At 35.9% G+C, this 13,349-nt stretch overlaps 1 protein-coding gene across 3 annotated transcripts in view; it reads right to left on the reverse strand.

Annotated features, from left to right (window-relative positions):
• LOC106884444 (polycomb protein suz12-A) overlaps positions 1-12,999 on the reverse strand; it is a 98,315-nt gene extending 85,316 nt beyond the window's left edge. For 2 of the 3 annotated variants that reach the window (XR_008265569.1, XM_014935834.2), the window contains exons 1-2: positions 10,775-12,999; positions 1,791-1,837 (exon numbers count right to left, since the gene is read on the reverse strand). Coding sequence is in view for 2 of the 3 variants with exons in the window: in XM_014935834.2 (XP_014791320.1) it covers positions 1,791-1,837; positions 10,775-11,027 (300 nt within the window). In the remaining variant the exon portion in view is untranslated. The remainder of the gene's footprint in view (positions 1-1,790; positions 1,838-10,774) is intronic. The other variant, XM_014935833.2, reaches the window with a different exon arrangement.
• Positions 13,000-13,349: the final 350 nt, after the last annotated feature.

Genomic DNA, 13,349 nt, shown 5'->3' on the forward strand with positions numbered 1-13,349 from the left:
GGGGGGGGGGGGTCGATATAATGGACTAGCCCTTCCCCACAAAATTTCAGGCCTTATGTCTATAGTAGAAAGGACTATTATTATTATTATTATTAAGATGGTGAGCTGGCAGAATCATCAGCATGCCAGGCAAAATGCTTTGTGGCATTCCATCCGTCCTTCCAGCTTCAGTTCAAATTCTGCACACGTTGACTTTGCCTTTCATCCTTTCAGGGTTGATAAAATAAGTACCAGTTGAGTACTGGGGTCGATGTAATCGACTATCCCCTCCCCCAAAATATTAAGCCTTGTACTTATAGAAGAAAGAATTATTATTATTTTAAGGGTATTTTATCCAATGCCCTAATCCTGCTAATAATCCTGCTAACCTACTGTTACTAGTAGGAAGACTACATAGAATAACAGGTTACGTTAGTCCCAGCAAATTACCTAGTCACACACTAGGAATACTTTTGTAAAATCGCTGTCTAGATGCATCAAGCTAAGTGAAATCGCTGTCTTCCACATATATAAGCTTGTCCTTTCTGGTGCTGGTGCCGCATAAACAAACCTGTGCCGGTGGCACATAGAAAGCACCCAGCACAATCTACGTGGTTGGCATTAGGAAGGGCATCCAGCTGTAAAAACCATGCCACATGGCAGCATGGAAAGCAGACATTAACCAATGATGATGATGATGAGACTTATTAATAATAAAATTAGGTGTAAATTTAAGAGTGTCTATTAATCTATATGTATAAAATAAATATATAAGATGTTGAAATGGCTTCATGTAACTTAATTCAGCATAATTTTAGATTACATATTTAATTACTCACATATTAACAGTATCCCTAAAATTTATTCAAGAAATAGAACACAAGCAATAATGAAAAGTAGTTAAATTGCTAATCTCCACTTTAAACCCTAACTGAATAATACAGTTCAAACTACCTTGAACTATGAGGGGGTGCTGAAAAGTACTTGGCTTTGGGTAAAAGAAAATACAGGCTTGCTTACGAACCACATAGCTCCGGGTTCAGTCCCACTGCATGGCACCTTGGGCAAGTGTCTTCTACTATAGCCTCGGGCCGACCAAAGCCTTGTGAGTGGATTTGGTAGACAGAAAATGAAAGAAGCCCATCGTATATATGTATATATGTGTGTGTGTGTGTATATGTTTGTGTGTCTGTGTTTGTCCCCCCACCAACATCGCTTGACAACCGATGCTGGTGTGTTTACATCCCAGTAACTTAGCGGTTCGGCAAAACAGCCCGATAGAATAAGTACTAGGCTTACAAAGAATAAGTCCTGGGGTCAATTTGCTCCACTAAAGGCGGTGCTCCAGCATGGCCACAGTCAAATGACTTAACAAGTAAAAGAGTAACAGATTCTCCTCTCAGATTCACACATTTATTGCAGCAGTCCTTCAGTTTTTCTAAGTCTCGTAAAAGAACTTGAACAGTTGGGCACCAAATCAGGCCTTTCACGATACCCTTAAAGCCAGGAACTTTTCAGCACCCCTCACTTCAATTTCATATATACTTGTAAGCTGAAAGACGCTTTCCCACAAATTGCACACTTTCACCAGAATAACCATTCAACCTTCAATGTTTCCAAATAAATAGAATGTAAACAGGTCCGTATTATCAACCATAGGAAGAGACAATGCAGAGGAAACCATATTACAATGTTAAATCTGCTAAATCCAATGTCAGTGTCCCCTGAATTCCAGCAACCTGAGACAAAAGGTTGTATTTGAACAAAATTACTCAAGGCAAAATTTAGGGCTGGTGTATAAGAATACTTACTGAAACAATATTTCTGGCACGTAAATAACGATAGATTTGGGTTGGTTCTGCAAAAATAAAAGCAAAGTTTTACGATAAGAAAATAAAAAGGCTAAACAAGATATAATAGCAACAAATTAAAATAGTCATGGCAACAGAATGCAATTTGTACATTATCAGTTTAATCCAAAATGACCTTAAAAATTTTCCTCAATCCATCTTGTAGAGGCAGTTGTGCAGTTTATTTTCACTATATTCCCATAAATATATCTTTCCTCTTTTGCAAACAATATCTTTCATGTCTTTTAATGCAGTAAATTCATCTCAGTAAATCAAAAAGAACTATTGGATTGGTGCATAATTAACGACTATTTTTCATTCTAAAACTGTTGTAAATTAAATTATAAAACGGTCATTAATTATGCACCAACCCAATACATCCATTTGTTCCTAACTACTGCAGGTCTTATTTGTTACAAACCATTTGTCACTGAAGGAAATGCTCGTGGCCTTGGTGATTAGGGTTTGTACTCATGATCGCAAGATTGTAGTTTCAATTCCCAAACCAGATGGTGCACTATGTTCTTGAGTAAAACACTTCATTTCACAATGCCCCAGTCCACTCAGCTGTAAATAAGTTACCCTACCATGGACTGGTATCCTGTCCAGAGGAATGTTATGATCTTAGTCACTGACACACCATGGAAACTAGAAACTGGCCCTAAGAACCCTAGGACTGAAGACAATAATGGCCAGAGGTCAAAGTTGATGACCTGTCAATGGTAGAATTGATAGAGTAGCAAATAAAATGACATGTGGTTCCATAGTTACAACCTGCTGAGTTCCACTTTGTCCTTCAACCTTTCAGGATCAATAAAACAACTACCAATCATATACTTCATCATCATCGTTTAACGTCCGTTTCCCCATGCTGGCATGGGTTGGACGGTTTGACTGAGGTCTGGAAAGCCAGCGGCTACACCAGGCTCCAATCTGATCTGGCAAGGTTTCTACAGCTGGATGCCCTTCCTAACGCCAACCACTCCGAGAGTGTAGTGGGTGCTTTTTACATGCCACTGGTACAGGAGCCAGTCAGGTAGGCCTGGCATCGAACACGTTCGGATAGTGCTTTTTACGTGCAACCGACACTTGGTTCGATTTAATTGATTACACACAACACCCACCTACATATGCAGCCTTGTGTCTTTGTTATGAATCTATATTTACACAGAAATTCCAACAAACCACTATTCAGAAGCAACAGTACAGCATGATCCAGTACTATAATTTGCTTTAATCTAGTTCTTAATTACATCTTTAAAATGTACTAGATAAGCAACATATAACAATTAATAATAGGTAACGCACAGCCTATTATTTTAATGAAGTTGCAAAATCCATGGTTGGCAAAAAATATTGTGTGGTATTTTTTTCAGCATTATTTTAGTTTTGGACAAGGTTCTGCAGTCAAACCTTGATACACTGACTTTGTTTACATTAACCCTGTAGCATTCAAACCAGCCATATCCAGCCCAAATATTCTATCTGTTTTATGTATAAATTGGCTAGATCTATCCTCTTACACCTGCCCTACAATGTCATTCTAAAAGTAAACAATCATCCCACTAAAATCTCAAAGCTACAAGCTAAAGCATGATCAATTCAAAATAATGTGAATTAATAAGAATTACATTTGACAGAAAATCTGAATGCTAAAGGGTTAAACATCAACCAAAGAGATTATATTGATTATCCAATAATTTGGCTCTGATAATTTAGTCTATTAATGGATTCACAAAGCATTAGATTCCACTGTTTATCTAAACTGATTCCTTTCATCATCCTCAGTAACTATTAATTTCAATTCTCAAATTCATCTCTACTCAACAGTTACAAATTGAGTGTGAATGCTTAGAGCAGTGATTCTCAAGCAAGAAGAATCAGGAGTACCTTAAGCAAAGAGTCTTCTATAGTTGTAAACCAACCAAAGCCTTACATGGGGAACTGGTACACAAAAACCTAAAGGCATTGTGTGTGTGTGTGTGTGTGTGTGTGTGTGTGTGTGAGAGAGAAAGAGTGTCTCCTTGTCTTGGCACTACATGACACTTCTAAATGCATGCCAACATCACACAAGCACTGATGTTTCTTATTCTTCCAAGGAACATGTCCAGCCATTGAAAAATGTTACTTTACTTGGAAACAAGTCAGGGTTGGCAAAAGGAAGGGCATCCAGTTGTTGAAAATTTGCCTCAAATTCCACCTGATCCATAAAAGCATGGAAAAGCGGACATTAAAATGTTGATGATGATATATCGTTGTTGGCACTCCGTCGCTTACGACGTCGAGGGTTCCAGTTGATCCGTGAAATTAACGTGCATGTCACTGAGCACTCCACAGACAAGTGTACCCTTAACGTAGTTCTCGGGGGATATTCAGCGTGACAGTGTGACCAGGCTGACCCTTTGAATTACAGGCACAACAGAAGCAGGAAGTAAGAGTGAGAGAAAGTTGTGGTGAAAGAGTACAGCAGGGTTCGCCACCATCCCCTACCGGAGCCTTGTGGAGCTTTAGGGGTTTTCACTCAAACACTCACAACACCTGGTCTGGGAATCGAAACCGTGAGACCGCTGCCCTAACCACTGGGCCATTGCGCCTCCACGATGATGTATCATACAAACTACTAATAGACACTAGACAAAACAATAAAAACGATCCCAAATTAGCACTTTACACACAAATATGCAGGTATTATGAAAATACTTCACAGAGTGATGACCATGTCCTGCATAGTAATAGGTTACCATTTGGCAATGCAAATAGCACCCACTCAGCCACCCTGCCAGGAACATGATGAAGTAACAGGACTGCAGCATGGCAGATTGTGAAGAGGTAGTGGAAGAGCTCATCTGAGCCAATGGTGCTTCTTACATTGATAGTCAGGATCACCAAGCTCTGTCAAAAATATGCAACTGTAATGTATTCATAGGGGTTGCATCCACGGTTGTGTAATCAGCTAATTAAAGATTCACTATGACTCAAGCTCCCAATTCAGATTCATAATAATGGAATTGGATGGCAACAGAGTGTCATGGGAATTTGTGAAAGTAGTGAAAAGAAAGACTTTACTTCAGATTTAATCCATTTAGAACTATTCAATTATTAAGGTTTGAAAAATATGCTCATGTCAATACGAAACTCAGGTGGGATTTGATAACTAACAGTCTGGACATAAAGACTGATACCACAGTTGGTTGAGTGTATGAGACAGCTATGCCTGAAAAACAAGCTTCATATCTAAGCTTGCTGCTCCACAAGGCTTCACCACTGCTGACAGTTGCAGACCAGTTTGAACAATACAAAAGCATGTGGTAAAAAGCAATGATCATTTTAAAATTTTCTTTCCAGATTCTTCATCCAAAATACCTAAAACAACATTTGAAAACTCAGCATTTTTCAAAAGCTAATAAATTAATTTGCCAATATCTGGTAGAATATAAGGCTAGCAGAATGCATGATGGCATTTCGTTTGTCTTTACATTCTGAGTTCAAATGCTGCTGAGACGGACTTTGCCTTTCATCCATTTGGGATCGATAAAATAAGCACCAGTTGAGCACTAGGATCAATGTAATCAACTTATCCCCTCCTCTGAAATTGCTGGCCTTGTGCAAAAAATTTGAAACCAATATTTCAAATGCCTGAAAGGAGGTTGAAGTCCAAACAGCAGTAACTTCTGTTCATAACTCACTAGCAAGCTAGTTAGGAACTGTTTTCTTATTGCTAAAAAATTTAGACATTATGTTATTAGTGAAGAATTGTTGAAGTCAACTATTGAGATATATCTCAAGGCAATGCAAAACAAAAGTGCTGAGTACTGAAGGATGACCTTAGAACACTGAGCTTTTTGGACAAGATAACAAAGGACCGAGATACTCGGTACTTTACTGTACTCAAGAAGACCTGTCATCCACACCAGAAGTGTCAAGGCCATATTCCCAGGTGAAAAGGATTAGCCTACAAGAGTCTTGTGCCAGTGCCATATAAAAAGCACTCAGCACACACCATAAAGTGGTTTTAGGAAAGGCATTAGGCATAGAAACCAAGCTAAATCAGACTGGAACCTGCTGCAGTTACCCAGCTTGCCAAACCATCCAACCCAAGCCAGCATGGAAAACAGGCATTAAAGGATGATAGTGATACTGAGAACAGCATGGTTTGCAGTTGCATTGATAAAACAGCAGATGATGTTGACATAGAAATTGACCAACATGCCAAATTTTTTCCAGGCTTCAATGAAACAGTCTGTGACAGTGAGGTCCTTCTTATTGCCTATACAAAGTTTCAGCACAACTTAAAATTCATGAAAGAAATGCTATTTTGCAAGTCTTTGAAAACTACCACCATTGATTGAGATACCTGGTAAGGAAGTATTTAATAAAAAGAACGATATTCCAATAAGTAAGATTTACAAGTACAGGCATGGCTGTGCAGTTAAGAAGCTTGTTTCCTAACCATGTGGTCACAGTTTCAATCCCACAGTGTAGCACCTTTGGCAAGTGTCTTCTACTATAACCCCCAGGCTGGAACAAGCCCATTGTACAAATGTATGTGTATGTGTGTAGCCCAGTGGCAGCTTGTAGATAAAATTAGTGGAGGAGCCTCTTCAGAAAATTTTTAGCCATTGTTTTAATATTGTGTAAAAGGAAACAAACATATAAAATTAAAATTTATACATAAACTTGATTGGTTCATGTTTTAGCCACTGCCGGGTAGTGTGTTTAATTTGTTCATTGAACACCGCAGTGAATTCCCCCTTTGTTTTTCAAAAATCCCACCTAAATCACAAAATAAGGGGGAAAAATCTGCCCAATTTTTTAAATCCTGGCAGCAATACTGAAGCTGGAAGCAGGATAATGATGTAATTCTACACTTTATCACATTTCAAGAATATAAACACATTTTTAAGCACAACACACACAGTCAAAAGGAAACACTACTTTTCATCCGGCACTGTCGTTCATGCAGTACTCTCTCTCCCTAGTTTGAAGCTTCCTATCTCAGACATGTGAGCATGCGCACAATGGCCAAACACCACATAGCTGGAACTGTGAAGCACACAGTTTTATACAAAGATTTTTGTATTTTTTATAAACTAGGGGATGGCTACTGACTAAGCTTAAGGATTATATAATGTACAAGTATAAAGAAAGAATTAAAGAAAAAAGGACTCATTATAATGAATGTTATTGATAATATCGAGTGGGTGTGCTGTAGATCCGCCTATACATGAGCCGCCACTGGTGTAGCCTTGTCTTGACATCATGCAATGATTGTATAAATGATCATCATACAAGTGATATTATTTGTCCAGTCTTCTGTGAAAAACATGTTTGGCCATGGGGAAAGTTGCTCAGAAACAGACGAGGGTTGCCAATAAGAAGGGCATCTGGCTATAGAAAATCTGCCCCATGCAAGTGTGGAAGAGTGAACGTTAAATTACAATGATGATGAGGTCCATTAATGCAGACGTGGCACATATGTCGATGGGTAAACATAGGGAGGGTACTGAAAACTCTGAAAGATAACAATTCTTGATGACTGTTCACTGCTGCATTAGCCACAGAGAGAATTTGGCAATTGCTAGGCTTCTTCCTACACTGGATGAATTAAGCAAGAAGGGAATAAAAGTAGTAAATTTGATGAAAGCACAACCAAAGACTGAAAGATTATTAAAAGAATTCGGCAAAGACATGACTAAAGACTAAGTGAGGCTGCTCTTTTATACCCATATACAATGGTTATCAAAAGACAGCTCCCTGGAAAGATCTATTACTTTGTATGATACTCAGTTGGATTTTGGAAAAGTTTGAGATAGTGCAATTCACCAAGCTTTGATTTCATATCCTGCTAATATTTTGGTGAAATTAAATACATTAAATAAGGAGCTACAAGGTGAACAGGAAAGTCACTTAGAATTTCAAAACCAAAATGTTTCGTTTTCTCACCGAACTAAGTTTATTTGAAAGCCCAAGTCTTGGGAAAGAAACTTGTCTCACCTCAAACACCAAAGTAACTGTAATCCATCACAAAACATCTCACAATCACAGAACACTTTACGATCTTCATAAAGACTTGACTGATAGATTCATCTGAACCCCTTTCTTTGATTTCCTCAGCTATTTCTTCAGGAAAATAGTAACTGCTTGGCAAAATTGGAGTCTGATTAGATCAACAAACTAACAAATACATAATTGACAATGTCCCAAGTTTAATAAGAGTGGTGACCTTCAAGAAAAACTGGATTTCTTTTTCCATTTTCAAATGTAGTTATTTGCACGAGGATTTCATTGTTACCCCTTTTATTTTCTTTTGAGGACACTTGAAGTGATTTTGGTCTTCTCTAGCAAAATTTAGGCATTACATATGAAACTTTGATCCAGATATTAGCTATGAATGCTATGAAAGCAGTTTTTATAACTGGTAGTAATCCAGAAGATGGTTCAGGAAAAACTAAGAGAGATACCAATACCAACATTACACCCCAATAAGTTTCAACATAATAATTTTTAGATCTATCTCATCCATGCTAACATTAAAAACAAATCTTTTTAGGAACTTATTGCCTTATAAATTTTCTAGATAGGCTATCACACTACTTCATAGAAGTCTTCCAGAAGTTTTGATACATATTCCTTATAGTGAAATTAAGTGAAGCATCTCTAAGTATACTATTGTACTTAGAAATGAGAAAACACATTGGTCTGGTGGTCCAATACCAGAGCCAATTTGTCACGTTACCTACAAGAGGCCTTTGGAGCAACTACAAATCTTGTCTTGAAAAAATAAAATTAAAATACTTTAATAATACATTTTATCATCAGTTGAAGTGTTGGGTCTAAATATAAGTATTTAGAAAAAACAGCTGGTTATTTAAAGATAAATGTTTATTTTATTCTATCACTTGACAGAGAAAAATAATATAATAATTATTCACGAATTTGTGAACCTTTAATTTCTAAATAGGTCTTCAATAATTACCCAATGAAGCATAACTTCATTACACTTTCATGCAAGACTCTTTAGCTTTCACTTATTTTATGCTCCCCCTGGCGTTTTTTGTATGTTGTTCCTTTTTTCACTATGAAGATAGTAGTTGCTAAACCACAGCGAGCTCCATTCTTTATTTAACATTTTTCTCATCTTTATTTTTATCAACCATTTGTCAATAGTATATACATGCAATCTACTTTACTAGTCCACTTGAACAATACGTACATTTGAGTAATAAATCTATCGAAAGATCAATATTATCCTATGTGTTAAAGAAAAAAAAGTATCAATATTCGTTCAGATATACAAAATCCATACGGTATTTATTACCGTGTGTATTTATTTTATTAACTAGCCCGAAATCTATTTCCTTTAACCAGACTTATTTATTCACGATGAGATGGTTCTTTTTCAATGCTAGATTTGTTTGATCCCATCTTACATAGCAGTATCAGCTATGGCTTTTAGCACAGTCAAGAGCTACAAATTTTTGTTTCAAATACATATCTAGGGAAATTTAGAATTGCGTTCTTAGAAAGAAAAACAAAAAAAAAAAAATTAAAAGAAATTTGATAAAAAAAACTTGATTGAAATTAAGTTAAATAAGTGATCCTTTTATGAACAATATGTGTAGTGTTTAGCCCTTGTCTCTCCTGCATAAAACTGCTTTCTCGTTAAATCTCTGACAGTTTTTGTATAACAAGCAAACTTTTCTTACTCAGCTGGGTATATATACTGAACTGTAAGAAGAAACGGTGTTCAGAATGATTAAGCTGTACATGTAAGAGAGTCAATGACTTTAAAAAGATTAACACGAAGACAAATAGGTGTTGGATTTATCTTCAGCCGGTGTTTCATATTCACGTTCCAACTTGTCTTTTATTTCAACAAGATTCTTAAATATCGTTATTCTAAAACTTTTATAAGATTGAAAGACAATACCGCTTTTCGTTGAAGCCTTAATTTTAAGGATCGAGTTAAAGAACTGCTTGGAAAATGCAAAGCGATGAGATAATTACAAGGAAAAACCAAAGAGTTTTCTCAATGAATTATTTTCCCCCATCGTCTTTCAACAAGTACATTTTCAACAATGCCTCAAAATAAGATAAATACTTCCTTTGCTTCATAAGTAATGAATTTTTTTATATATATATTCGAATATAATTTGACTACACGAAAGAAGGTGTTTCTTACCTATTCACACCTTCTTCGTCAAAAAATGAATTTCTTCAGCCAAGTGTTGGAAATAAAATGGTTTTAACAACATATTTTGAACGAGTATAAACCATGATATTCACACACATCTAAGTGTTGAAATTTTTTCTACTTAATAACAGTAAAGTTTCAGTTTAGATATTTTGGGGATCATGAATGCAATAAAGGACAAACTTTCACATGTTTAGAACATTGGTGTACTCGTCATGTTTCATTAAATCCAACAAGCTTGAGTTTTTTTTTTGTGTGTGTCTGACAGAAACAGACATCCAATTAAATGATAGTTTTTTTTCTTCCTATCTTATTCAATCAAACTGGAGGAGTTGCAGAAATATGGAATTTCTTTTTATTAAATGAATATATTTAAAGCATTTAATAGATCTAAGACAAAATTATGGGAACAGTTAACTTCAGATCTTATAAAGCTATATGGCTGGATACACTGGATTATTTGAAAGGTGGGGAAAGGTTGAATGATGAACACGTGTATCTTCAGAATAGTATCTTTTGTTTATATACAATCTAACAGGATAATTATTAAAAAATAAAATAATTAACTCATAATTAATCAGTAATAAATGGGCACATGTTTTAGAGATGTGTGAAACAGTATTACATATTTTTTAAAGTTTATTTTTTTAAAAATCGTATGTGGAGAAAATACTGGAAGTGAAGGGAGACTAATTAAGGGAGCAAAGAAAAAAATAAGTAGGAGACAAATAGCAATTATATTTATACTTACTTTCAAAAGCTTGCAGGAAAAGTTCGTGATCAGCTTTGATAGTTTCATATTGAGAATCTTGTTGATTAGTGTTAGAATTGTGATTAGTTGTATTATGATGTGTGCTATTGTGAGATATAGCATGTCCACTTTGTACATGATGGTGGTGTGGATTGGAAGAGATGTGGTGCTGCTGATGTTGGTGCTGCTGGCTACCGATACCAGGTTTTTCGCCAACATTCGGCTTTTCTTTATCTCTCTTTCTAGGCTTCATTATTTCCTTTTACCCTCTCCTTTCTTTAAGGAGGCAGGGCTTTGGTTATTTATTTAGTAATATTGTTGCTGTTTGGATTTTTAAAGTTCTTTTAGGGACACTTCCAGTCGATGCAAATCTTCCGAATATTTGAAATAAATTACAAAACACGCTGCCAATTAATAAAGCGCTAAATACAATCCACATAAACACAAAAATATGAAGCTAAACATACACACCGTTACAAAAAAAGAGAGTCAAAGAGCATTCTAAGACACTAACAAGTAGTAGTAGTAGTACACCATTTAACAGTAAGTTACTAATAAACACTTTTTTGTTGTTGTTAGTTGCTTCGTGACTTTTAATTAAACACAATCTCTCGACCTGCGTTGTTAGCAGAGGTAAAAAAAAAATGAAATTAATAACGTAATAATAGCTAGTCTAACTAAAAAAAAATTGTCTCTGCCGCCTTTTTGTCTTCTAGTATTAATGCTCGTTCAGTGGCAAGAAATGTTGATTGATGCTTCAGTGCGATGGCTGTGAAGTTCGAGTAGTGATTTTGAATTGGTTCAAGGTATGCCAGTATCGATGTAAAAACAGAACTGAAGAAACAAGAGGAACACATATGTATAGGGTGCAGCATATATACATATGTACACACACGATAAAGACTGAGAAAGAGAGGGGTAAATATAGTGTGCTAATAAATGTCTTGGTGTAATAATGTAGTAGCGATGGTATGCAAACATGCACCAGTACAGCACCCGCCTTTAATGGTGCAAATACACAGACCTGTGCAGTCAATTTGGAGGGGTAAAGATCTATGTAAATCCCTTAACCTGGAATACCTCGTATCAGCCCTTAGTTGTTTGTCTGGGGCAAGACGGTATTGGCAATGATTCGGTGCTGATGGCCGTTGGCCGTCTCTCCTCACCGGTTCTTCTACCGGCTGTGTAAGACCGCTGTAGTTCCGTTCTCTTCTGTTCTTCTTTTAAATAGTATTATTTCCAGGATAAATATGATTTTGTGATGGCTATAGGCAGTCTGTCCCGATGTCCCTCAGTGTGAATCAGATATGTCCAATAAATGTTTATTTCGATATTTGATTTTTCGAGTTTTGTTTTTAAATAAGTTTGTAATCTTTAATGTGCAGGTGTGTACATATGTATGTGTGTGTATGTATGTATATATACATACATATATCTATGTATGTATATATATATATAAATGTCCCTCCACACTCCGGCGTCAACTTCCCAATTCCGCGGGAAGCCTGCACACACAAAGCAGTCAAGGCATCATGGGATACTATTCACCAGAATAGCAGCAACAGCAGCAGCAGCTTTATCTGGCCCTTCTGATAGTTTGAACGTCCGTCTCAACAAATTTTTAAGAAATAACTAAGCCATATATACATGTATATATCATACATACACGCACATGCATACACACGTTTTACTAAGGGTTTATCATTTAAGTGTTATTACATTTAGTTTGAGATAAGACTGGGACAAGTTGTTAGGAATAACTAAGCTATAACATGTCTGGCTCGTTTGTTAGGACTAACTAATCTCTCATTGATCATACATGCAATCATACGTGCATACATGCTCAACTTGCAGCAGCACGTTGATAACATATTTTTATTGTAGTTACTACTACATATAGTTGTATGTATATCTATGTAATTTGGAGGATATACTCGGAATTGATATATATATATACGTTATAAAAATATGTAAAGTGAGCACTTTTTTTTCTGCATACATACAGAGCAGACCACCGCTTAGTTTATTGTAGATAATACACATAGTTTATATATTTATATAAATAACTGGAAGGATATAATTAGAAGTGATATATATGTATATTTTTAAAATAATAATATACCGATCACTTTCCTTTTCTATGAAGCAACACTTTCGAGTTCGATACTAAAGCTAGGGCTAGGAGCAATTAGTACAACTATATCGGCATAACTGCCATGTCGTTGTTTGATTTATAACTTGAAACGACGACTCTCACAAAATCATCGAATACCAAATATTTCGTTACAGATTTAATTGATGAAGGATAGCAGTAATCCTTAATTTCTGTCTAGAAACTAGATGCAAACCAGTTCACTCGTAATGAAATCGTTCTTAAATAGACATTTCAATATTACTAAATTGTTTCAACATTTGTTGATTAAGTTACGAAATGCAACTTTCAATCGATCGGGTACGTAAAAAAAAAAAAAATTAAAAAGCTCCTTGTCCTTTTAAGATTTTGATTACAAGATTTTAGGTATAACGAAGTATATATATGATCTACAAGATAAACTTCAAATAAGAATGTTAAATT

This window comes from Octopus bimaculoides, chromosome 1, assembly GCF_001194135.2.
Source record: "Octopus bimaculoides isolate UCB-OBI-ISO-001 chromosome 1, ASM119413v2, whole genome shotgun sequence".
Lineage (NCBI taxonomy): Eukaryota > Metazoa > Mollusca > Cephalopoda > Octopoda > Octopodidae > Octopus > Octopus bimaculoides.